Genomic DNA, 27,705 nt, shown 5'->3' with positions numbered 1-27,705 from the left:
TTAAATTGTATTCGGGGAGTGAACAAATTTTAGTGCTTCTTATTAAGAATTTTATCTTGCTACGAAGAAAAGTAAGCACAGACCTCTGGAAGTCGTAGAATACTTTGAAGGAAGAAGGATTTGATCACGAATGCGTAAACGAGTGAGTGGAATTCGTGTCGTCGTTTCACACGCAGAACATCGAGCGATTGTGGAAATCTTCGAAATCGTCCATCCGACCACGAGGCCGTGACGAACAGTATGTTTTTCAATATTTGCATTTCCACAATTTCCGCTTGCATGGTATAATAATTTGCTTGAGAGACTTCGCAGTTTTCTTAAGATATATTGCTGGAGTGCATACCGCATATGGCGGAAAAGAATTCCTACCGCCAGCGCACACATTACGCGGAAATCTACATTTATACTCCGCAAGCCACCCAACGGTGTCTGGCGGAGGGCACTTTACGTGCCACTGTCATTACCTCCCTTTCCTGTTCCAGTCGCGTATCGTTCGCGGGAAGAACGACTGCCGGAAAGCCTCCGTGCGCGCTCGAATCTCTCTAACTTTACATTCGTGATCTCCTCGGGAGGTATAAGTAGGGGGAAGCAATATATTCGATACCTCATCCAGAAACGCACTCTCTCGAAACCTGGACAGCAAGCTACACCGCGATGCAGAGCGCCTCTTTTGCAGAGTCTGCCATTCGACTTTGCTAAACATCTCCGTAACGCTATCACGCTTACCAAATAACCCTGTGACGAAACGCGCCGCTCTTCTTTGGATCTGCTCTATCTCCTCCGTCAACCCGACCTGGTACGGATCCCACACTGATGAGCAATACTCAAGTATAGGTCGAACGAGTGTTTTGTAAGCCACCTCCTTTGTTCATGGACTACATTTTCTAAGGACTCTCCCAATGAATATCAACCTGGTTCCCGCCTTACCAATAATTAATTTTATATGATCATTCCACTTCAAATCGTTCCGCACGCATACTCCCAGATATTTTACAGAAGTAACTGCTACCAGTGTTTGTTTCGCTATCATATAATCATACAATAAAGGATCCTTTTTTCTATGTATTCGCAATACATTACATTTGTCTATGTTAAGGGTCAGTTGCCATTCCATGAAAGAAGTGCCTATCCGCTGCAGATCTTGCTACATTTCGCTACAATTTTCTAATGCTGCAACTTCTCTGTATACTACAGCATCATCCGCGAAAAGCCGCATGGAATTGTCGATGTCGGAGGTATCGATGACGAGCGACGTAGCTGAAATTACATTTAAAGTCATCACTGGACGATATCCATGTGTGGTTGTTGGTATTTGCAGCGCTACACACAAAATCCATATCGTCCATCTTTTTTCGATGTAGTCGTCATCGCTGCACGTATAATCGATATCTGGCTCCGCGACAGTCGCGCCTTCGATATACATCGCTCGCAAGCGTTCTTGCAAATTATGAGCACTTGTAAAGAGCAACATTGTGTTCACCGTTCACGCAGCTATCCTACAGCAAATTATCATCCACTTCATCAATTAAGAGATAATACTGGCAGCAAAACAAATTTAATACCGTGTCTAAGGGGAAGCGTGCAACTGGTAGGAAAGAAGCCCACTCAGACGTCGGCCTGCGCTCACCTGGTGTATGTGCGAGATGACTTCGGTGTGGCTGGCGTCCTCCAGGCTCCGGCCGTTCACTTCCAGGATCTCGTCGCCCACCTCCAGGTCCGCTTTGTCGGCGGGCGAGCCTGGAACACAGACCCAGCGTTCTTAGTAGCGAACGAAGTCCTCTCGTTTTATTGTATTTGTTCGCTTGCTTTATTTTAAATGTGCTATCGCAAACATATTAAGTTCAAAATGGTTCAAATGGCTCTGAGCACTATGACACTTAACATCTATGGTCATCAGTCCCCTAGAACTTATAACTACTTAAACCTAACTAACCTAAGGGCATCACACAACACCCAGTCATCATGAGGCAGAGAAAATCCCTGACTCCGCCAGGAATCTAACCCGGAAAGCGAAAACATATAAGTAAACCACGGAATACAATCCAAGTGTTTCTTACAAAAACAGCCCTTGTCCAAAATTTACGAAAATTGAGATATCGACACCATTTACAGATAGAATGGCAAACTGCATGCCTGTCGTACTAGTTTAGGCAAAAAATAAGCCCACATTACAAAATATAGGTGTTCAGATAATTCCATATTCTACAAAATCAACCCTTTTCCATTCGTTTTCTACAAGAATGTCCCTTGTCCGGGGCTGTTGGAAATGATAAACAAGAAGACCGCCTCCATTTCAAGTGTTAAAAATCAGAGAGGGAAACACGGTAATAGACCTCGAAACTGTCATGAGGAGATAGAGAACTTGGCAATTGAACATATTAAGGCATTTAAACCAAAGACGACTCATTACTAAGAAATAATCTTATCCCCAAATATTTATCAGCAACACTGACTGTTAATACGAGGGAAATCCCAAAAGTAAGGTCTCCTATTTTTCATAAGTACATAGACCTGTTTATTTCTACAACAGTTTACAGCTTGAACATTTAGCTATTTTTCGACATAATCACCATTTCTGTCGATGCATTTTTGTAGACGCTGTGGCAGTTTTTGTATGCCCATGTCATACTAGCTCGCCGCCATGCTGATCAGAAAGTTTTGAACCTCTTCATTCACCTCGTCGTCGGAGCTGAATCGCTTTCCGGCCAAATGTTCTTTTAACCTAAGGAACTGAACGCCAAGTGAGGACTATAGTAAGTTTTCTTTAAATTTACGTCAATGCTCACAATCTTTTTTGTTTAACAGATTACCGGTTTCGGTCTTTAATGACCATCATCAGATCTGTTTCTTAAAAAGAAAGTGGTAATGTACTACAGCCATAGTGGCATCGTCAAATGCTAAATGCGGAATCAGCACCAGCATCGTCAAATACATATAAATCACATCACGCCGGCTCAAACTAATCGCGAACAACTGTGGCGCATAGTCATTCATGAAAATTCCATCGTTGTTTTTGTACATGAAGTCCATGAATGGCTGCAAATGGCCTCCAAGTAGCCGAACACAACCATTTACACTCGAAGTTCGACATAAGCACAGCTCACATCATTATGGAGCCACCGCCAGCTTAAACAGTGCCTTTTTCTGGCACCTCGAGTCCACGGCATCGTGCGGTGTCCGCTACATTCCAACCCTACCGTCAGCTGCTACCGACTGAAATCGTGACTCATGTGACCAGACCACGGTTTTGCGGTCGCCTTTGGTCCATCCGATGGTCACGAGCCCAGGAGAAGGTGTCGCAGGCGACATAGTGCTGTTAGCAGAGGTACTCTAGTCGGTCGCCTGCTGCCAGAGCCGATTAATGCCAAATTTAGCCACGCTGCCCTAACGGATACGTTCGTCGTACGTCCCACATTGATTTCTGCTTTTATTTCACGCAGTGCTGCTTGTCTGTTGGAACTGACAACTCTACGCAAACGTGGCTGCTCTCGGTCGGTAAGAGAGTCGTCGGCCACTGCGTTATCCGTGGAGAGAGGGAATGCCTGAAATTTGGTATTCTCGGCACACTTTTGACACTGTGGATCTCGGAATATTGAGTTCCCTGACGATTTCCGATATGTAATGTCGTAGGTGTCTAGTTACAACCGGTCAAAGTCTGCTAAATCCCGTCGTGCGGCCGTAATGACGTCGGAAACTTTTTGACGTTGTAAGCGTATTGTCATATCGCTGGCTTAGTTGTGGAGTATCTTTGCGAGCAGCCGGGTCTAGAGAGTCGAGCGCGGGGCACGGAACTGTTATCTTGTCTAGTGTATAGCTCTGCATGTGAGAGGCATTGTAAGTATGGAACTTGAAGTGTTGCTACAAGTGCTATTATAGTAAAGTGATGATATATGGAAATGGTTCAGACGAAAGTGCGCCAAAAAGTAACTGAAAATGAGCAATGCCGTCAATAACGTATTTATGTTTTCTCTCGTTGCGTGCCGCACAGCATCGATCATCCGCGCCCTGTTCGATCTCCCAGAATGAACTGATGTGAATTTGCAAAAATTAGTTACCATAAAAGAGTGCAATCAAGTGCCAGCGTCTTCTAGCGATCGTGAGAACCTGCGTGCGACCATCGCGTTTCCGCATTTATCAACAATCAGCCGTGCCGCGACGGTTACGCGCACGCTCGTACAAGTGAGACCTGAGAACTGAAAAATTAACTTTACGAACAGTGTTATATCATTACTAGTGACAAGGAGGATTATTACCAGCTATCTGTATGTGTGACGAGCGTAAGAACTTTCGTTCGATCATTCGGCTTCCGCATCATCAACAATCACCCGCGTCGTGTCAATTACGCGTACGCTCGTCTTGAGTGATATTGTGGACAGATAATCATCAAGATTGTTAATTGGGATAAACATTTACGACTTGGAATGCAAACAGTGCAACCTGCGGTTTCCTTTAATCGTCTCAGAATATAGTTGTTCATACCAGACGTAGAACAGTCTTGTGTTGTGACGATGGGTGGCTCCCCTGACTAGCCTGCATATTTCGGTAGATAATTTCAGGCAAGCCAGCAGCAGTGTGGAGCAGAACATTTGTACCCCCTGGCGTGTTACAACGTGAATGACGCGAGTGCAAATGACAGCTCTGGCAATGCACTGCCCTTTTATACCTCGTGTACGCGATACAACCTCCATCTCTATATGTGCCTGTCGCTATCCCATGACTTTTCTCACATCAGTCTATACAGCGTGTCGGGGAACGCGAAAAACAGTGAAGTGGTTGCCATAATGCGGGAACGGAGCGATTTATGAGACGTCCAGTCGGGAATGACCACTGGCTTTCTGGCTAATGGTGGCAGCATTTCCGGAACGGCTGTGTTTGCAAACTGTTCCCGTGCCACCGTGGTTAATGTACACCGCGCGTGGCACAACGGCGTTACCCAAAACCCGCGCTGACGCAACTGTGGTACACCACACGGCATAGGTGACAGGGGTGAATGACAGCTGCAGAGATGCGTACGGGCGAATAGTCGTGCAACTGTTGAGCAACTGAGCGCCCGATCGACCAAGGGGCTACCAACATTGTCTCCTCGACGACCGTTGTGTATGGGCCTGGTTCATGCGCCCATGTTGACTGCTCTTCATTCGCAATGAGGACTGGAAGTAGCATGGAAGTGAACGTCAACTGTCTGGAGACGGGTGGCCTTTTCATGTGAATCACGTTTTATGCTCCGTGGGAAAGATAGCCGTATGTGTGTACGGTGTGAAACATTAGAAAGCAAACAAGGAGAGGTTGTTGTGGTCTGGAGACTGTTTTCGCTACCTTGAAACGTCACAGGTTTACGCTTCATTTCACTAACTGACTAATTTCTACATGATTAATAATTCATTTTACGCCGAGAGCGTCCTTTCAATATTTCGTCTAGCTAAATAACCTCTGGATTCAAGAACGCTTCCGTGTATATTTTTTCTTCTGTTGGTGTCACACCTCCTCTCTCTTCCTTTGATCCCGTGATGTATGTGGATGGATAAATGTAATTATGCATGGAATATATAATAATCTGGGTTAGTCAAAGACGGTAGCAGTAGGGTAGTTTAGCACCAACACAACAATGTGAGCAGATTCGGCAGAGAGTTCGTGATTCCAAAGATAGTGGGGATGAACAGGGCAGAGTTTGTGAGGCTGGTTCTCACTGAGGTCCTACCCCAACCGCCAGTTTTTTTGAACGGTTGGCGGTTGGTCCTGGAACGCGCCATGTTAGGACACTCTGGGGCCTCAGATTGAACGAGACGGACGTAGGGGTCCGGCGCTCGCCGATGGATGGTGAGGAAAGTTATTCATAATGTAGGTTTTTTGGGGTAACACTGATTATGAAACATGTTTGGGTGTGAATTAATACCGGGAAACGTTCAGCGATATTTTATTTGTAGAAATTTTTAAGATTAATGTGTTTCAACTAGCGGACTTAGGCGCGAGGTGATTGAGGGCGTGAACCAACTGTTCTTGTTCTTAGGTCAATAGCGGATAGGTTCATTAATGTTTCATTTGTTGCGTAGTTTAGTTCTGGATACAAGCAATATAAATTTTTCATGATTCAACGGATTATTTTACTGGTTTCTTTGTTGTCGAACTTGGCCACGTGTTGCCATCATCCATAACGGTAGTCAATGGGTTTGCCTTTCGTTTATCATAGCATGAATAATGTGGAGTCATGAAAAAAATGGTTCAAATGGCTCTGAGCACTATGGGACTTAACATCTGAGGTCATTAGTCACCTAGAACTAATTAAACCTAACTAACGTAAGGAGATCACACACATCCATGCCCGAGGCAGGATTCGAACCTGCGACCGTAGCGGTTGCGCGGTTCCGGACTGAAGCGCCTAGAACCACTCGGCCACACCGGCCGACTGGAGTCATGAAGCCTGGGCTGGTTTGCTCGCGTTGCATTGCGTTTGCATAATACGCGGTTTCAACATGAACTTATCCGCATGGTACTGCATGTGTAGTAACTCAAGTAATGTTTGAGAGAGTGAAGGGTAATATCCTTCCCTACTCCGCGCGTTAAATAGGTGTGACAATAACTAAATGGTGTTAAGAGGCCACCATTCAGTAACATTCATTTTTACCCATTTTAATCATTAGTAGATGTAACTGGCGACGAAGTGTTGTCTATGTTTCCGGTATGACGAGATGCAAGAGATAGTGAGTGCTTCATGAAGGTTTTGTCACTGACAATGGTCGTTTTCTTAAATATAATAGATTTCATGTATGTTTTGTCACAGAGGGTAATAGTTTTCTTACATATTATCGAAATAAATCAGAATGATAATTGAAATTCTCTCTTAGCGTTATTCAGTAGCCTTCATCCATACCACTGAGATAATGACTATATTCTATGAATTTTCAATCCAGGCATATCCATTGTATACATTATGCACTTTATGCAACTAACTAAATTCATAGTATGAAAAAAAAAGTCTTACAGTCCCTAATGTGCACGTATTGTTCCATGGCCATTCACCGATGTTGCGTTATCCGTTGCTTCATTTGTAAATCAGAATACTATCTTTTCTAGCGGGTTTGATTACGCATATCTCAATTTATCGGGCCTAATTGAAAGAATTAGACACATCGCGGTAGAAATGGGAACCGCGGAGCACTGCGTCCGCTTATATTAAAGGGAGATACTTCTTACATGAAAAATACTCAGCTTAACAAACAAGGGGTAGACTTTTAACCTTCCCTGTATGATCTCGTCATTCTGGAATGCGCAGTGCATCAACACAGTTATGAATCTGTCCTTGGGAACTATGTCCACCCCTACATGTAATTTGTTTTTCTTCGACACGACGGTATCTACCAGCAGGACAATGCAACGCGCCATGCAGCTCGCAGTGTACGTGCGTGGTTCGAAGAGCACCAAGATAAGTTTACCTGCTCCCTTGGCAGTCAGACTCCCTGGATTTGAAACCAATCGAGATTCTGTGGGACCACCTCTGTCGGGGTGTTCGCGCCATGGATTCTTAACTGAAAAGCAGAGCCCTGCTCAGAATCACAGAGGAGCTCGCCGCGACACTGTCTGTACCTCCCACAGTCTCGCCGAGTCTCTTGTTGCGTGGCTCGCAGCCGTGCGTGCTGCAAAAGGTAGTTCAGGCTTTGGACAAGTGGTCACATTAATGCAACAGGACACTGTATTTCAAACGGTAACAATAAAAAATAGTATTGTAAGCTGCACCCTAGCTCGTAAGTAACAAACAGTTGTGAAACCTAAACAATGAAATAGAACTTTGAACATAGCTGCTAAGGTTCAGTGACCGTGTCAGAATTATATTAGAACAAATAAGACCTCGGTCACAAATATTAAGTCAAAATTGGCCAGGTTTCGACGCTACTATGAGCGTCGTCTTCACGACGCTACTATGAGCGTCGTCTTCAGTATTAAACTAACTATCCCAAAACATATTAGGTATATAATACATTAATAAAATTTAAGTTTGTACTGACTGGAAAGAGATGCAGCACTTACAAGTCACATTTTAAAAAATCTAAGCCGGAAGGGGGACGTCATGAATAGTTGTAAATAAGATGGCGAGCCGCTAAGGGCTGCTCGTACTTGAGTGAACAAGGGTTGCAACAAGACTGAGGTGCCCACGTTAGGAAGTGTGGGCAAGTAAACATGGTGTTGCTACAAGCTCCATCTAGTAGCCGCAGAAACAACTGGGCTCCTGTACATTCAAAATTAGACACATGAAATTGTGATGAAGCTGATTCAGGCATAACGTTAGCACTAATAATAATAGGATGAAGTTACATATTTATCTGCTTTAAACAGAGATCCATTTTGTAAAGTAAAAAAATGTCAGTTATGACATAAAAGAAAATACCAAAGATGTAACAGGAAGACAATATTTCGGCAAACTGCATGAGGAAATCTGAGTCAAAGATCAAGCAATGGCTTTATACAGTCGAAAAAGTTTTTATTTCGCAGCTGCAGCTGTTCGTTGAGAATGAGGCCATCATGACGAGAGAGATGTTTGAAAATCTCCAATTCCTCTAAAACATCTAACCTACGCCCCTTCTTTTCGGTATGCAGAATATTGCTATCGCCTATGGCTTTAGGCACGTGTCCAGTAATTAAGAGGTGATCGGCAAAGGATGAATTTAGGGGACTGGTGCCGTTCTTTCTCAAAAGATGTTCTTTATATCTGATGGTGAAAGCATGTCCAGTTTGCCCTATATAATAGGAGGAGCAGGTATCACAGATGATTTTATAAACGTCAGAACTTTCTGTAGGGGAGCAAATTATGAATGAATTATGAATGAAGTTTCTCTTCACATTATTATTAGTAGAGAAGGCAACATTGCAGTTGTATTTGTTGCGAAGTATGCGCTGAATCTGATAGGAAATGGGTCCTACGAAAGGAATAGAAAAACGTTTTTTGGGTTAATTTCAGTGCATGAGGTGTTGAGCGTGGTAGTTCGTGCAGTTTTCTTTTTCAGGATATCGTCCACTATGTTAGGCGTATATTCATTATTGACTGCTATGGTTTTAAGTAAATTAATCTCATCATTAAACTTTTCTGTTGAAAGTGGTATAGAGGTGGCTCGGTGGACGGCAGAGTGAAAAAAGGCCATTTTTTCAGACTGTGGATAAAAAGATGAAGCAGGTTTTAGAACAGTTTAATTCTGAAGACGACGCTCATAGTAGCGTCGAAACCTAGTCAATTTTGACTTAATATTTGTGACCGAGGGCTTATTTGTTCTAATATAACAATGTAATAGATTTTTCTTTTCTTGTCAACAAGTTTACAAAAAAAGTGAAACAGTTCTGTCAGTCTTTGCAATCGGTACGCAGAACGATGCTGTGGAGGTGGTAGAAACACTTACATATACACTTAGAGCCAAAGAAATTGATACACCTGCGTAATATCGTGTAGGACGTCAGCGAACACACACTAGTGCCGCAACACGACGTGGCATGGACTCGACTTATGTCTGAAATAATGCTGGAGGGAACTGACACCGTGAATCCTGCAGAGCTGGCCATAAATCGGTAAGAGTGCGAGAGGGTGGAGATCTTCTCTCAACAGCACGTTGCACGCCATCCCACATATGTTCAATAATGTCCATGTCTGGGGAGTTTGGTGGCCAGCGGAAGTGTTTACTCAGAAGAGTGTTCGTGGAGCCACTGTAGGAATTCTGGACGTGTGGGGTACCGCATTGTCCTGCTGGAATTGCCCAAGTCCGTCGGAATATACAGTGGACATGAATGGATTCATTTCTTGACGGGTACGCGTATGGAGGCAACCTAACGAATCCATTGTCCCTGCACGTCATTAGAAGAATGTTCAAGCTGGTGGATGCTCTGTAATGTGCGAACCATTCAACGAAACATCATCCATAATGACTTTTAGAGCCGAAGGCTCATTCGTGTACGTTTGATGACTGCACGACACAAAGGTTCACGCCTCGCCTCGGCCCGTCAACATTGACATAGGGCTGTTGATGACTGGAAGCATGTTGCCTGGTCGGACGAGTCTCGTTTCAAGTAGTACCGAGTGGATGGACGTGTAAGGGTATGTAGGCAACCTCACGAATCCGTGGACCCTCCATGCCAGCAGAGGACTGTTCAAGCTGGTGGAGGCTCTGTAACGGTGTGAGGCGGGTGCAGTTGGAGTGATATTGGACCCCTGATACATCGAGATACGACTCTGACAGGTGACACGTATGTAAGAATCCTGTCTGATCACCTGCATCCATTCACTTCTTGATGCAATAATTTACCAACAGCCGTATGTATTGTAGAAATTTATTTTATTTTATGAACTTCTAATTGCTACCAGTTTCGGCATTACATTGATGCCCCACTCGTCATAGTCGTAAAGAAGGAGCCATATAACTAGATCTGTGAATCAATCGTCCTGCAACAGTTCTTGGTGGCCAGGCAACACAGACTGAGGCGGTTTGCAAACCTGGGGACTGAAGATGGCATCAATGTAATGCCGAAATTGGTAGAAATTAGAAGTTCATAAAATAAAATAAATTTCTACAATACATACGGATGTTGGTGAATTATTGCATCAAGAAGTTCATGCCAGCCGCCGTCCCACGATCCACAATGAATCAACGAAGATAGAATGGATGCAGGTGATCAGACAGGATGCTTACGTACGTGTCCCCTGTGGCAAATGTATCCCGATGGATCAGGGATCCAATATAACTCCAACTGCACCCGCTTCACACCATTACAGAGCCTCTACCAGCTCGAACAGTCCCCTGCTGAAATGTAGGGTCCACGGATCCATGAGGTTCCCTACATACCCTCACACGTCCATCCACTCGGTACTACTTGAAACGAGACTCGCCCGACCAGGCAACATGTTTCCAGTCATCAACAGCCCTATGTTAATGCTGACGGGCACAGGCGAGGCGTAAACCTTTGTATCGTGCAGTGATCAGATGTACACGAATGCGCGTTCGGCTCCGAAAGCCCATATTGATGATGTTTCGTTGAATGGTTCGCACGCTGATACTTTTTCATGGCCCAGCATTGAAATCTGCAGCAATTTGCGGAAGGTTTGCACTTCTGTCTCGTTGATTGTTTCTGTTCAGTCGTCGTTGGTTCCGTTCTTGCAGGATCTTTTTCCATGTTGAATTCTGCCAACTCGTGTCTAGGAAAGCAGGTTTCTCGGATCGCTAGACGACATTCAAAGAAATCGTATTAATGAGTTTGATTACAAAATGAACAATGAGAACACTTAACTTTGAGAATAACACAGAAGCAAAGGGTGACATGCAAATAAAAAATCTGTCCAGTATATACGATTCCTATGTCGTTGGTTTTGAAGTGCCTAATCCCGATGCTCCTGTAGAAGTGGGCCGCGGCGCTGACATGTGTTTTCTTATAGGACAACTATCCAAGGAGTTCCACCCAACAACAATAACATAGTAAAAACAATACAGAACATACCACTAAATGCTGTTACACAACCAAATTGACTAGATCGTGTTGTTCACGTCCCAGAAGACCACATATACCAAGCAGCAGTAATCCATTATGTATATACTGTACAAAACCACCCTTCTTAGGCAGACTTTACCTAACACATCGACTGCGAAATGTACCATACATGAACGCAACTCTGGGCAGGACTCCAGTTGAGCAAATAAATTAGTACCAACAAATACTGTAACGAGCCACACCCACAGTAAAAAGTTCCAACAACACCGTCCCACATCGGAAAGTTCAGAAACCGCTGCTGGAGCTTCCAGGGGAAAATCTGAAGAGCCAATCGAGCCCACACCCTATCCTGGCAGACGACTCCAAAATTCAGCAACTAGTTGTCTCCGGGCCAGAGTGTCACAGGACCCCACCGGACCTCCACATGAGACAGGCAGGAAGAACAAGTACGCCGACTCCAATTAATGACCACCGCACGGCCAGCACAGCGGCGAGTCGCCTCCGCCCCAGACCACTCTGCTCATATTGCGAGGCACAACACAACCTTAGCGCTAGTCACCAGCAGGTCAGGCAGAGCGAACTTCACGTTCCGTGCAGTACCCGGAAAACCAACTACCCTCTCGCTTTCCGCCGGCCGCCGCAAACACACGCCATCGACGTAATAGCAGATCACCACCGGACACCGAACTATAATCGATTACAGTGCGCGCTCTGAACAAGAGCACGGGTTAGCGGCGCGCGCCGTATCAGGCACTTGTGTCCTCTTCACATACGGCTCGCTGAAGTCGCGTTGTCGTAGTGGAGAAGGGTCGGTCAGCGTGCAATTGGATGACGTCTTCCTTACACCCCCTCTCTGCTCTACCGTTCCCGATTGGCGCTCCAGCGCTTGACTTTACGCCGCAACATTCCGGCCGCAGCGAGGTCAGAGATATGGTTTTTTTACCGGATTCCTGACATTCACGGTACACTCGTGAAATGGCCGTACGGGAAAATCCCCATTTCATCGCTACCTCGCAGATGATGTGTCCCATCGCTCGTGTGACGACTATAACACCACGTTCAAAGTCACTTAAATCTTGATAACCTGCCATGGCAGCATCAGTAACCTTGTAAGTAGGCTGTTTAGGTTTTTATGTTGGTAACGCCACGTAGCGCTCTATATGAAAATCACTGACTGTCCTGTGTGCAGTCTGTGGCTGGCTTGCATTGTTGGAATTTGCTGTTGTAGTGTTGGGCAGTTGGCTGTTAACAGCGCGTAGCGTTGCGCAGTTGGAGGTGAGCCGCCATCAGTGGTGGATGTGGGGACAGAGATGGCGGAGTTTTGAGAGCGGATGACCTGGACGTGTGTCCATCAGAGACAGTAAATTTGTAAGACTGGATGTCATGAACTGATATATATATATATATATATATATATATATATATATATATATATATATATATATAGGGTGTTTCAAAAATGACCGGTATATTTGAAACGGCAATAAAAACTAAACGAGCAGCGATAGAAATACATCGTTTGTTGCAATATGCTTGGGACAACAGTACATTTTCAGGCAGACAAACTTTCGAAATTACAGTAGTTACAATTTTCAACAACAGATGGCGCTGCAAGTGATGTGAAAGATATAGAAGACAACGCAGTCTGTGGGTGCGCCATTCTGTACTTCGTCTTTCTGCTGCAAGCGTGTGCTGTTCACAACGTGCAAGTGTGCTGTAGACAACATGGTTTATTCCTTAGAACAGAGGATTTTTCTGGTGTTGGAATTCCACCGCCTAGAACACAGTGTTGTTGCAACAAGACGAAATTTTTCAATGGAGGTTTAATGTAACCAAAGGACCGAAAAGCGATACAATAAAGGATCTGTTTGAAAAATTTCAACGGACTGGGAACGTGACGGATGAACGTGCTGGAAAGGTAGGGCGACCGCGTACGGCAACCACAGAGGGCAACGCGCAGCTAGTGCAGCAGGTGATCCGACAGCGGCCTCGGGTTTCCGTTCGCCGTGTTGCAGCTGCGGTCCAAATGACGCCAACGTCCACGTATCGTCTCATGCGCCAGAGTTTACACCTCTATCCATACAAAATTCAAACGCGGCAACACCTCAGCGCCGCTACCATTGCTGCACGAGAGACATTCGCTAACGATATAGTGCACAGGATTGATGACGGCGATATGCATGTGGGCAGCATTTGGTTTACTGACGAAGCTTATTTTTACCTGGACGGCTTCGTCAATAAACAGAACTGACGCATATAGGGAACCGAAAAGCCCCATGTTGCAGTCCCATCGTCTCTGCATCCTCAAAAAGTACTGGTCTGGGCCGCCATTTCTTCCAAAGGAATCATTGGCCCATTTTTCAGATCCGAAACGATTACTGCATCACGCTATCTGGACATTCTTCGTGAATTTGTGGCGGTACAAACTGCCTTAGACGACACTGCGAACACCTCGTGGTTTATGCAAGATGGTGCCCGGCCACATCGCACGGCCGACGTCTTTAATTTCCTGAATGAATATTTCGATGATCGTGTGATTGCTTTGGGCTATCCGAAACATACAGGAGGCGGCGTGCATTGGCCTCCCTATTCGCCAGACATGAACCCCTGTGACTTCTTTCTGTGGGGACACTTGAAAGACCAGGTGTACCGCCAGAATCCAGAAACAATTGAACAGCTGAAGCAGTACATCTCATCTGCATGTGAAGCCATTCCGCCAGACACGTTGTCAAAGGTTTCGGGTAATTTCATTTAGAGACTACGCCATATTATTGCTACGCATGGTGGATATGTGGAAAATATCGTACTATAGAGTTTCCCAGACCGCAGCGCCATCTGTTGTTTAAAATTGTAACTACTGTAATTTCGAAAGTTTGTCTGGCTGAAAATGTACTGTTGTCCCAAGCATATTGCAACAAACGGTGTATTTCTATCGCTGCTCGTTTAGTTTTTATTCCCGTTTCAAATATACCGGTCATTTTTGAAACACCCTGTATATATATATAATGACTTTTGAACATTATTAAGGTAAATACATTGTTTGTTCTCTATCAAAATCTTTCATTTGCTAACCATGCCCTTCAGTAGTTAGTGCCTTCAGTAGTTAGAATCTTTTATTTAGCTGACAGTATTGGCGCTCGCTGTATTGCAGTAGTTCGAGTAACGAAGATTTTTGTGAGGTAAGTGATTCATGAAAGGTGTAGGTTATTGTTAGTTAGGGCCATTCTTTTGTAGGGATTTTTGAAAGTCAGATTGCTTTGCGCTAAAAATATTGTATGTCAGTTTAGTGTTGATCTGAATAAGTAAATATAGAAATGTCTGAGTACGTTCAGTTTTGCTCAGCTGTTTGAAAAGCAAATAACGTAAGAGATTTTCCAGCACAGTCATTCATAAATTTTTCTAAGGAGACGTTTCATAACCTATCTGACAACTCCGCGACACTTGTTTTCTTACAGACGCGTTACCTGCCGCAGCGTCGTATTCTTCCTGTTTGTATATCTCTGTATTTGAATATGCATGCCTATACGAGTTTCTTTGGCGCTTCAGTGTATTTTGAGGTTTTGTAGGGAAACTAAAATTCACGTATCACGCGATACAGTAAACGATGCGGAAATAACTCGCATCACAACGTTTTCGCGATGCAAAGAAGCTATTTGGCGTCCGTGAGCTTCCGTTTATTCGAAGACGAGACAAAACATCTTCCTCGCCGCCGCTAAGAGGGCAGAGAATACTTGGCCAGCAAGCGGCTGGCTCGTTTCCAAAGCGAATTTCAGAGCAGGAAGGGCCACACGAGTAGACAGCGTCGCGGACACAAGTGTGACGAACGCAAATGTGTGACCACCGATCTCTGTCTGTGGCAGCCTCCAGCTTCGCCTCTTGAGCCACCACTGCCCATAGGCTGATGTTTATTGTCACTTTATGAGTTCTTGTGCCACGGCTTTCTTAGTTTACTGTGTGCCCTCATTGCAACCTAACGTTTTTCTGTCACCACCTGAGCCGTGGCGGCTCACATCGATAGCGCCACTCTGGTGGTTTATCTTTACTGCCACGGTCAGGGCGGTAAGCAGCGCGCTCTGGGGCCTACGCGAGGAGTAACGAGGCGAGGTCCTGTGGGGGATGTGCTCCGGGACGTGGTGGAAGACGGTTGTCGGGTTGACGCAGCGAGTGTGGGACCGGACCTATCGCATGGAGATATACAAGTTGGCTCTGAACGGAAGGAGCCGTAGCAAGCAGCGGGAAGCGGGCGTCCTGTAATTTGTGTGAAGGAGTAACGATTTTTGCACTGGATGTCCCAGTGGTTCCCGAGAGTTGCGGTGGCTGCTTTCGGAGAAGAGAATTGGTAAGAGCTTATGTCTACGCTCTTTTCCGTACGATGTTGCTGCCTGCCGTTATAAACGGGTGAAAATCAGGCGCTTGTATTGACTATACGGGAACTGATGTAAAATTACATTTGTGATTGAGTCTCACTTGTACTGTGACAATTTAGAGGCGAAACCTATGGTGGTTTCATTAGGTCTGGTTCTTAGCTGTGCAACTAAGGGAGTCAGTTATTTGGGGTAACTGAGGGATCACCATTATGCTGGTCTAAGTGATACGTTCTCCACGTTTTGTCTGTGGCTTTGCCAATCAAAATCGTGGGGGAGTACACGTGTGAGTAATTTGCTATTGTATTGATGGTTATGTTGTAAAGACTGTTCTCTGGTGTGTTAAATCACGCGCTGATTTGTAGCCAATCCAAGCAGAAGTGACCATTGCTACTTACTTATGTGCTACTGTCCTTTTGATTGGCGTTGTTTGTCTTTTGGTTGCGGGCGTGCTCACGTTTAAAAAAAAAAAAACATTACGGCTAGTATTCATAAGGGTTGTCTAGTAAGGAAATTGCTTAAGCTTTTATCATATGCTGGTCTGTTTGCCTATCACATTGGCTTTCTATGCAGTAACTGAAGGAATGTGTATGGTGGTTCAAGATTGTAGGTTGACTAGTATTTGAACTGGTGTTGAGGTTAAGGGCGAGATCAGCATCCCGCAAACCCGCACGCTGCGCGTGGTTAAATGTTCCGCTATTGGGGAGCCGGCTCTTTGTTATTGGATTGTGTAAGGATACGTGATGAGTGCATCGCTGTAGTTTTTCGCGTGCTAAATTGTGGGGTGTCGGTGCCGTCCTAGGGCTAGACTTGTGATGTATGTTATGTTGAAGGGGAATTAACTGTACCAAACTTAAGAGAGCTTTTAGTTGGTTTTAGGTCTGCACATGGAATGATGTTGATATTTTGTCGATTGCGGCAATAACTTCCTGTGTGGGGAGATCCTCTGAGAGTCTTGTATTGTACTGTTGCAGTGCAGTCCATTTGCAACGTGCTGCTTAAAACTTGGGACTGCAGGTCTCTGGTGTTATATATTACTGTTTAATCTTAAATGTCTTGGATGTAAAATGGTTGTTGAGAATTATGATATTTTGACCGCTAGTTCCTTAAAGGAAGTATTTCGTTTTAAAATCTGTGCTCGGTCAGAGCCTATTTAAATATGATTTTAACTCATCATTCAAATTTTCTAGTCTTGCTTTCTTAAAAGGCTTTCAGTTAAATGATTGCTAGCCGGCCGAAGTGGCCGTGCGGTTAAAGGCACTGCAGCCTGGAACCGCAAGACCGGTACGGTCGCAGGTTCGAATCCTGCCTCGGGCATGGATGTTTGTGATGTCCTTAGGTTAGTTCGGTTTAACTAGTTCTAAGTTCTAGGGGACTAATGACCTCAGCAGTTGAGTCCCATAGTGCTCAGAACCATTTGAACCATTTTAAATGATTGCTATTTGCCTGTTTAAATGTTTGAGTGGCTTAGAGGAAAAGAATATTATTTTGTAATTTGTACTGATTGTTCCTTTTGGGTAATACCTGACTTATGTGTCCAATAAATGTGTCTAGTCAATGGTGATGCACTGTTCTGTTGCTAGCCTACCCCTTCCACTCCACAGCCTATTGAGCTGCTTTGTGTCGAAATTGTGTTCGGAACACCCCTCTGTCCTGACACCTCACCACCGATGGTGTGGTTGGCACCATGTTTGGCCGTAAAATTTGGCTATTATTTTTGTAGGGGCGCGGCCACACACGGTCGCACTAAGCTACATGTTTCCGCTTCCAACATATGTGAATCTTAACATACAGGAACTACACTACACTGTCCAGTCACAGTGGGGTGGTCACCTGTCAGTAGCATCAATAATCACTTTCTGCAGCGCGGACCGCCGTGACACGTGCAGAAAGAGAGTCAGTGACGTACTCGACGGTACGTACGGGGATATGGAGCCGTAGTGACTCCAGGACCGCGGCCACGTGGGCTAGGTATCTGGGTAAAGGACCGATGGCGCGACCAGCCCGATGGAGGTGGTCCCACAGGGCCTCGGCTGGGTTTAAATCCAGGGAGTCTGGCAGCCTGCGGAGCGCAGTAGACTCGTCCTGCTGATTCCAGAACGACAGACGTACACTGCGGGCTGGGTGGCACGCTGCATTGTCTCTCAACTAGATGTCATAGTGTGCAGGATAAACGTGGTCCCCAGTGATAGCCTCACACTTGTGTTGATCCAGTGTGCTTTCCGGAACGACGGAAACATTCCACAAACCATAATACTCCCTCTTCTGCCTTGTGATCTTCCAACGCTGTACACTGTGCGTGATTGACGATGCCTTCCAGAACGACAGACGTACACTGCGGGCTGGGTGGCACGCTGCATTGTCTCTCAACTAGATGTCATAGTGTGCAGGATAAACGTGGTCCCCAGTGATAGCCTCACACTTGTGTTGATCCAGTGTGCTTTCCGGAACGACGGAAACATTCCACAAACCATAATACTCCCTCTTCTGCCTTGTGATCTTCCAACGCTGTACACTGTGCGTGATTGACGATGCCTTTCAGAACGACAGACGTACACTGCGGGCTGGGTGGCACGCTGCATTGTCTCTCAACTAGATGTCATAGTGTGCAGGATAAACGTGGTCCCCAGTGATAGCCTCACACTTGTGTTGATCCAGTGTGCTTTCCGGAACGACGGAAACATTCCACAAACCATAATACTCCCTCTTCTGCCTTGTGATCTTCCAACGCTGTACACTGTGCGTGATTGACGATGCCTTCCAGAACGACAGACGTACACTGCGGGCTGGGTGGCACGCTGCATTGTCTCTCAACTAGATGTCATAGTGTGCAGGATAAACGTGGTCCCCAGTGATAGCCTCACACTTGTGTTGATCCAGTGTGCTTTCCGGAACGACGGAAACATTCCACAAACCATAATACTCCCTCTTCTGCCTTGTGATCTTCCAACGCTGTACACTGTGCGTGATTGACGATGCCTTCCAGAACGACAGACGTACACTGCGGGCTGGGTGGCACGCTGCATTGTCTCTCAACTAGATGTCATAGTGTGCAGGATAAACGTGGTCCCCAGTGATAGCCTCACACTTGTGTTGATCCAGTGTGCTTTCCGGAACGACGGAAACATTCCACAAACCATAATACTCCCTCTTCTGCCTTGTGATCTTCCAACGCTGTACACTGTGCGTGATTGACGATGCCTTCCAGAACGACAGACGTACACTGCGGGCTGGGTGGCACGCTGCATTGTCTCTCAACTAGATGTCATAGTGTGCAGGATAAACGTGGTCCCCAGTGATAGCCTCACACTTGTGTTGATCCAGTGTGCTTTCCGGAACGACGGAAACATTCCACAAACCATAATACTCCCTCTTCTGCCTTGTGATCTTCCAACGCTGTACACTGTGCGTGATTGACGATGCCTTCCAGAACGACAGACGTACACTGCGGGCTGGGTGGCACGCTGCATTGTCTCTCAACTAGATGTCATAGTGTGCAGGATAAACGTGGTCCCCAGTGATAGCCTCACACTTGTGTTGATCCAGTGTGCTTTCCGGAACGACGGAAACATTCCACAAACCATAATACTCCCTCTTCTGCCTTGTGATCTTCCAACGCTGTACACTGTGCGTGATTGACGATGCCTTCCAGAACGACAGACGTACACTGCGGGCTGGGTGGCACGCTGCATTGTCTCTCAACTAGATGTCATAGTGTGCAGGATAAACGTGGTCCCCAGTGATAGCCTCACACTTGTGTTGATCCAGTGTGCTTTCCGGAACGACGGAAACATTCCACAAACCATAATACTCCCTCTTCTGCCTTGTGATCTTCCAACGCTGTACACTGTGCGTGATTGACGATGCCTTCCAGAACGACAGACGTACACTGCGGGCTGGGTGGCACGCTGCATTGTCTCTCAACTAGATGTCATAGTGTGCAGGATAAACGTGGTCCCCAGTGATAGCCTCACACTTGTGTTGATCCAGTGTGCTTTCCGGAACGACGGAAACATTCCACAAACCATAATACTCCCTCTTCTGCCTTGTGATCTTCCAACGCTGTACACTGTGCGTGATTGACGATGCCTTCCAGAACGACAGACGTACACTGCGGGCTGGGTGGCACGCTGCATTGTCTCTCAACTAGATGTCATAGTGTGCAGGATAAACGTGGTCCCCAGTGATAGCCTCACACTTGTGTTGATCCAGTGTGCTTTCCGGAACGACGGAAACATTCCACAAACCATAATACTCCCTCTTCTGCCTTGTGATCTTCCAACGCTGTACACTGTGCGTGATTGACGATGCCTTCCAGAACGACAGACGTACACTGCGGGCTGGGTGGCACGCTGCATTGTCTCTCAACTAGATGTCATAGTGTGCAGGATAAACGTGGTCCCCAGTGATAGCCTCACACTTGTGTTGATCCAGTGTGCTTTCCGGAACGACGGAAACATTCCACAAACCATAATACTCCCTCTTCTGCCTTGTGATCTTCCAACGCTGTACACTGTGCGTGATTGACGATGCCTTCCAGAACGACAGACGTACACTGCGGGCTGGGTGGCACGCTGCATTGTCTCTCAACTAGATGTCATAGTGTGCAGGATAAACGTGGTCCCCAGTGATAGCCTCACACTTGTGTTGATCCAGTGTGCTTTCCGGAACGACGGAAACATTCCACAAACCATAATACTCCCTCTTCTGCCTTGTGATCTTCCAACGCTGTACACTGTGCGTGATTGACGATGCCTTCCAGAACGACAGACGTACACTGCGGGCTGGGTGGCACGCTGCATTGTCTCTCAACTAGATGTCATAGTGTGCAGGATAAACGTGGTCCCCAGTGATAGCCTCACACTTGTGTTGATCCAGTGTGCTTTCCGGAACGACGGAAACATTCCACAAACCATAATACTCCCTCTTCTGCCTTGTGATCTTCCAACGCTGTACACTGTGCGTGATTGACGATGCCTTCCAGAACGACAGACGTACACTGCGGGCTGGGTGGCACGCTGCATTGTCTCTCAACTAGATGTCATAGTGTGCAGGATAAACGTGGTCCCCAGTGATAGCCTCACACTTGTGTTGATCCAGTGTGCTTTCCGGAACGACGGAAACATTCCACAAACCATAATACTCCCTCTTCTGCCTTGTGATCTTCCAACGCTGTACACTGTGCGTGATTGACGATGCCTTCCAGAACGACAGACGTACACTGCGGGCTGGGTGGCACGCTGCATTGTCTCTCAACTAGATGTCATAGTGTGCAGGATAAACGTGGTCCCCAGTGATAGCCTCACACTTGTGTTGATCCAGTGTGCTTTCCGGAACGACGGAAACATTCCACAAACCATAATACTCCCTCTTCTGCCTTGTGATCTTCCAACGCTGTACACTGTGCGTGATTGACGATGCCTTCCAGAACGACAGACGTACACTGCGGGCTGGGTGGCACGCTGCATTGTCTCTCAACTAGATGTCATAGTGTGCAGGATAAACGTGGTCCCCAGTGATAGCCTCACACTTGTGTTGATCCAGTGTGCTTTCCGGAACGACGGAAACATTCCACAAACCATAATACTCCCTCTTCTGCCTTGTGATCTTCCAACGCTGTACACTGTGCGTGATTGACGATGCCTTCCAGAACGACAGACGTACACTGCGGGCTGGGTGGCACGCTGCATTGTCTCTCAACTAGATGTCATAGTGTGCAGGATAAACGTGGTCCCCAGTGATAGCCTCACACTTGTGTTGATCCAGTGTGCTTTCCGGAACGACGGAAACATTCCACAAACCATAATACTCCCTCTTCTGCCTTGTGATCTTCCAACGCTGTACACTGTGCGTGATTGACGATGCCTTCCAGAACGACAGACGTACACTGCGGGCTGGGTGGCACGCTGCATTGTCTCTCAACTAGATGTCATAGTGTGCAGGATAAACGTGGTCCCCAGTGATAGCCTCACACTTGTGTTGATCCAGTGTGCTTTCCGGAACGACGGAAACATTCCACAAACCATAATACTCCCTCTTCTGCCTTGTGATCTTCCAACGCTGTACACTGTGCGTGATTGACGATGCCTTCCAGAACGACAGACGTACACTGCGGGCTGGGTGGCACGCTGCATTGTCTCTCAACTAGATGTCATAGTGTGCAGGATAAACGTGGTCCCCAGTGATAGCCTCACACTTGTGTTGATCCAGTGTGCTTTCCGGAACGACGGAAACATTCCACAAACCATAATACTCCCTCTTCTGCCTTGTGATCTTCCAACGCTGTACACTGTGCGTGATTGACGATGCCTTCCAGAACGACAGACGTACACTGCGGGCTGGGTGGCACGCTGCATTGTCTCTCAACTAGATGTCATAGTGTGCAGGATAAACGTGGTCCCCAGTGATAGCCTCACACTTGTGTTGATCCAGTGTGCTTTCCGGAACGACGGAAACATTCCACAAACCATAATACTCCCTCTTCTGCCTTGTGATCTTCCAACGCTGTACACTGTGCGTGATTGACGATGCCTTCCAGAACGACAGACGTACACTGCGGGCTGGGTGGCACGCTGCATTGTCTCTCAACTAGATGTCATAGTGTGCAGGATAAACGTGGTCCCCAGTGATAGCCTCACACTTGTGTTGATCCAGTGTGCTTTCCGGAACGACGGAAACATTCCACAAACCATAATACTCCCTCTTCTGCCTTGTGATCTTCCAACGCTGTACACTGTGCGTGATTGACGATGCCTTCCAGAACGACAGACGTACACTGCGGGCTGGGTGGCACGCTGCATTGTCTCTCAACTAGATGTCATAGTGTGCAGGATAAACGTGGTCCCCAGTGATAGCCTCACACTTGTGTTGATCCAGTGTGCTTTCCGGAACGACGGAAACATTCCACAAACCATAATACTCCCTCTTCTGCCTTGTGATCTTCCAACGCTGTACACTGTGCGTGATTGACGATGCCTTCCAGAACGACAGACGTACACTGCGGGCTGGGTGGCACGCTGCATTGTCTCTCAACTAGATGTCATAGTGTGCAGGATAAACGTGGTCCCCAGTGATAGCCTCACACTTGTGTTGATCCAGTGTGCTTTCCGGAACGACGGAAACATTCCACAAACCATAATACTCCCTCTTCTGCCTTGTGATCTTCCAACGCTGTACACTGTGCGTGATTGACGATGCCTTCCAGAACGACAGACGTACACTGCGGGCTGGGTGGCACGCTGCATTGTCTCTCAACTAGATGTCATAGTGTGCAGGATAAACGTGGTCCCCAGTGATAGCCTCACACTTGTGTTGATCCAGTGTGCTTTCCGGAACGACGGAAACATTCCACAAACCATAATACTCCCTCTTCTGCCTTGTGATCTTCCAACGCTGTACACTGTGCGTGATTGACGATGCCTTCCAGAACGACAGACGTACACTGCGGGCTGGGTGGCACGCTGCATTGTCTCTCAACTAGATGTCATAGTGTGCAGGATAAACGTGGTCCCCAGTGATAGCCTCACACTTGTGTTGATCCAGTGTGCTTTCCGGAACGACGGAAACATTCCACAAACCATAATACTCCCTCTTCTGCCTTGTGATCTTCCAACGCTGTACACTGTGCGTGATTGACGATGCCTTCCAGAACGACAGACGTACACTGCGGGCTGGGTGGCACGCTGCATTGTCTCTCAACTAGATGTCATAGTGTGCAGGATAAACGTGGTCCCCAGTGATAGCCTCACACTTGTGTTGATCCAGTGTGCTTTCCGGAACGACGGAAACATTCCACAAACCATAATACTCCCTCTTCTGCCTTGTGATCTTCCAACGCTGTACACTGTGCGTGATTGACGATGCCTTTCAGAACGACAGACGTACACTACGGGCTGGGTGGCACGCTGCATTGTCTCTCAACTAGATGTCATAGTGTGCAGGATAAACGTGGTCCCCAGTGATAGCCTCACACTTGTGTTGATCCAGTGTGCTTTCCGGAACGACGGAAACATTCCACAAACCATAATACTCCCTCTTCTGCCTTGTGATCTTCCAACGCTGTACACTGTGCGTGATTGACGATGCCTTTCAGAACGACAGACGTACACTGCGGGCTGGGTGGCACGCTGCATTGTCTCTCAACTAGATGTCATAGTGTGCAGGATAAACGTGGTCCCCAGTGATAGCCTCACACTTGTGTTGATCCAGTGTGCTTTCCGGAACGACGGAAACATTCCACAAACCATAATACTCCCTCTTCTGCCTTGTGATCTTCCAACGCTGTACACTGTGCGTGATTGACGATGCCTTTCAGAACGACAGACGTACACTGCGGGCTGGGTGGCACGCTGCATTGTCTCTCAACTAGATGTCATAGTGTGCAGGATAAACGTGGTCCCCAGTGATAGCCTCACACTTGTGTTGATCCAGTGTGCTTTCCGGAACGACGGAAACATTCCACAAACCATAATACTCCCTCTTCTGCCTTGTGATCTTCCAACGCTGTACACTGTGCGTGATTGACGATGCCTTCCAGAACGACAGACGTACACTGCGGGCTGGGTGGCACGCTGCATTGTCTCTCAACTAGATGTCATAGTGTGCAGGATAAACGTGGTCCCCAGTGATAGCCTCACACTTGTGTTGATCCAGTGTGCTTTCCGGAACGACGGAAACATTCCACAAACCATAATACTCCCTCTTCTGCCTTGTGATCTTCCAACGCTGTACACTGTGCGTGATTGACGATGCCTTCCAGAACGACAGACGTACACTGCGGGCTGGGTGGCACGCTGCATTGTCTCTCAACTAGATGTCATAGTGTGCAGGATAAACGTGGTCCCCAGTGATAGCCTCACACTTGTGTTGATCCAGTGTGCTTTCCGGAACGACGGAAACATTCCACAAACCATAATACTCCCTCTTCTGCCTTGTGATCTTCCAACGCTGTACACTGTGCGTGATTGACGATGCCTTCCAGAACGACAGACGTACACTGCGGGCTGGGTGGCACGCTGCATTGTCTCTCAACTAGATGTCATAGTGTGCAGGATAAACGTGGTCCCCAGTGATAGCCTCACACTTGTGTTGATCCAGTGTGCTTTCCGGAACGACGGAAACATTCCACAAACCATAATACTCCCTCTTCTGCCTTGTGATCTTCCAACGCTGTACACTGTGCGTGATTGACGATGCCTTTCAGAACGACAGACGTACACTGCGGGCTGGGTGGCACGCTGCATTGTCTCTCAACTAGATGTCATAGTGTGCAGGATAAACGTGGTCCCCAGTGATAGCCTCACACTTGTGTTGATCCAGTGTGCTTTCCGGAACGACGGAAACATTCCACAAACCATAATACTCCCTCTTCTGCCTTGTGATCTTCCAACGCTGTACACTGTGCGTGATTGACGATGCCTTCCAGAACGACAGACGTACACTGCGGGCTGGGTGGCACGCTGCATTGTCTCTCAACTAGATGTCATAGTGTGCAGGATAAACGTGGTCCCCAGTGATAGCCTCACACTTGTGTTGATCCAGTGTGCTTTCCGGAACGACGGAAACATTCCACAAACCATAATACTCCCTCTTCTGCCTTGTGATCTTCCAACGCTGTACACTGTGCGTGATTGACGATGCCTTTCAGAACGACAGACGTACACTGCGGGCTGGGTGGCACGCTGCATTGTCTCTCAACTAGATGTCATAGTGTGCAGGATAAACGTGGTCCCCAGTGATAGCCTCACACTTGTGTTGATCCAGTGTGCTTTCCGGAACGACGGAAACATTCCACAAACCATAATACTCCCTCTTCTGCCTTGTGATCTTCCAACGCTGTACACTGTGCGTGATTGACGATGCCTTTCAGAACGACAGACGTACACTGCGGGCTGGGTGGCACGCTGCATTGTCTCTCAACTAGATGTCATAGTGTGCAGGATAAACGTGGTCCCCAGTGATAGCCTCACACTTGTGTTGATCCAGTGTGCTTTCCGGAACGACGGAAACATTCCACAAACCATAATACTCCCTCTTCTGCCTTGTGATCTTCCAACGCTGTACACTGTGCGTGATTGACGATGCCTTCCAGAACGACAGACGTACACTGCGGGCTGGGTGGCACGCTGCATTGTCTCTCAACTAGATGTCATAGTGTGCAGGATAAACGTGGTCCCCAGTGATAGCCTCACACTTGTGTTGATCCAGTGTGCTTTCCGGAACGACGGAAACATTCCACAAACCATAATACTCCCTCTTCTGCCTTGTGATCTTCCAACGCTGTACACTGTGCGTGATTGACGATGCCTTCCAGAACGACAGACGTACACTGCGGGCTGGGTGGCACGCTGCATTGTCTCTCAACTAGATGTCATAGTGTGCAGGATAAACGTGGTCCCCAGTGATAGCCTCACTCTTGTGTTGATCCAGTGTGCTTTCCGGAACGACGGAAACATTCCACAAACCATAATACTCCCTCTTCTGCCTTGTGATCTTCCAACGCTGTACACTGTGCGTGATTGACGATGCCTTTCAGAACGACAGACGTACACTGCGGGCTGGGTGGCACGCTGCATTGTCTCTCAACTAGATGTCATAGTGTGCAGGATAAACGTGGTCCCCAGTGATAGCCTCACACTTGTGTTGATCCAGTGTGCTTTCCGGAACGACGGAAACATTCCACAAACCATAATACTCCCTCTTCTGCCTTGTGATCTTCCAACGCTGTACACTGTGCGTGATTGACGATGCCTTTCAGAACGACAGACGTACACTGCGGGCTGGGTGGCACGCTGCATTGTCTCTCAACTAGATGTCATAGTGTGCAGGATAAACGTGGTCCCCAGTGATAGCCTCACACTTGTGTTGATCCAGTGTGCTTTCCGGAACGACGGAAACATTCCACAAACCATAATACTCCCTCTTCTGCCTTGTGATCTTCCAACGCTGTACACTGTGCGTGATTGACGATGCCTTTCAGAACGACAGACGTACACTGCGGGCTGGGTGGCACGCTGCATTGTCTCTCAACTAGATGTCATAGTGTGCAGGATAAACGTGGTCCCCAGTGATAGCCTCACACTTGTGTTGATCCAGTGTGCTTTCCGGAACGACGGAAACATTCCACAAACCATAATACTCCCTCTTCTGCCTTGTGATCTTCCAACGCTGTACACTGTGCGTGATTGACGATGCCTTTCAGAACGACAGACGTACACTGCGGGCTGGGTGGCACGCTGCATTGTCTCTCAACTAGATGTCATAGTGTGCAGGATAAACGTGGTCCCCAGTGATAGCCTCACACTTGTGTTGATCCAGTGTGCTTTCCGGAACGACGGAAACATTCCACAAACCATAATACTCCCTCTTCTGCCTTGTGATCTTCCAACGCTGTACACTGTGCGTGATTGACGATGCCTTTCAGATTGAAGCTGCACTCTTTTCCCAGGTAATTCTCCAGACTTCAGCGCTGTAAACAAAGTTGTGACTATCACCACCAACGAGTTCAGACCCAAACTGATGACTGTAAATCGCGGAAGTGGCCACTGCACGAAAATTCTGCTAAGTCCAATGCGGTATGCCACACGAGTAGCGCAGGGTTCCGTCTCACCGCACGCCGACTTTCACCGAGTGAAGTTGGTGCTTCCGCAAGGTCCAGTGCCGTCCATTCCAGCAGCCCTGTATCTCTCTCCGTAACTTGCACCAAACTTTCCAACTCAAACAACACGCGAATCCCACTCGGGTAATCCCTGGCTCACACACTGTCCCTGACTCCCCGCCTCTAGCTCTGTACAGTCCTGTGACTACTCCTCTTCCAGGTCCCTTATTTCCGCCGCTCAATCACTGGAGAATGAAGATATAAGCTACTTATTACACTCAAGAGCCA

At 47.0% G+C, this 27,705-nt stretch overlaps 1 protein-coding gene across 1 annotated transcript in view; it reads right to left on the bottom strand.

Annotated features, from left to right (window-relative positions):
- LOC126209818 (harmonin-like) overlaps nt 1–27,705 on the bottom strand; it is a 669,201-nt gene that overhangs the window by 120,765 nt on the left and 520,731 nt on the right. Inside the window, exon 3 of the mRNA XM_049938951.1 lies at nt 1,628–1,737. Within this exon, the coding sequence (XP_049794908.1) occupies nt 1,628–1,737 (110 nt within the window). The remainder of the gene's footprint in view (nt 1–1,627; nt 1,738–27,705) is intronic.

Source organism: Schistocerca nitens, chromosome 10 (assembly GCF_023898315.1).
Source record: "Schistocerca nitens isolate TAMUIC-IGC-003100 chromosome 10, iqSchNite1.1, whole genome shotgun sequence".
Lineage (NCBI taxonomy): Eukaryota > Metazoa > Arthropoda > Insecta > Orthoptera > Acrididae > Schistocerca > Schistocerca nitens.
Note: the sequence above shows the minus strand (reverse complement) of the source record. Positions and strands in the feature narration are given on the sequence as shown.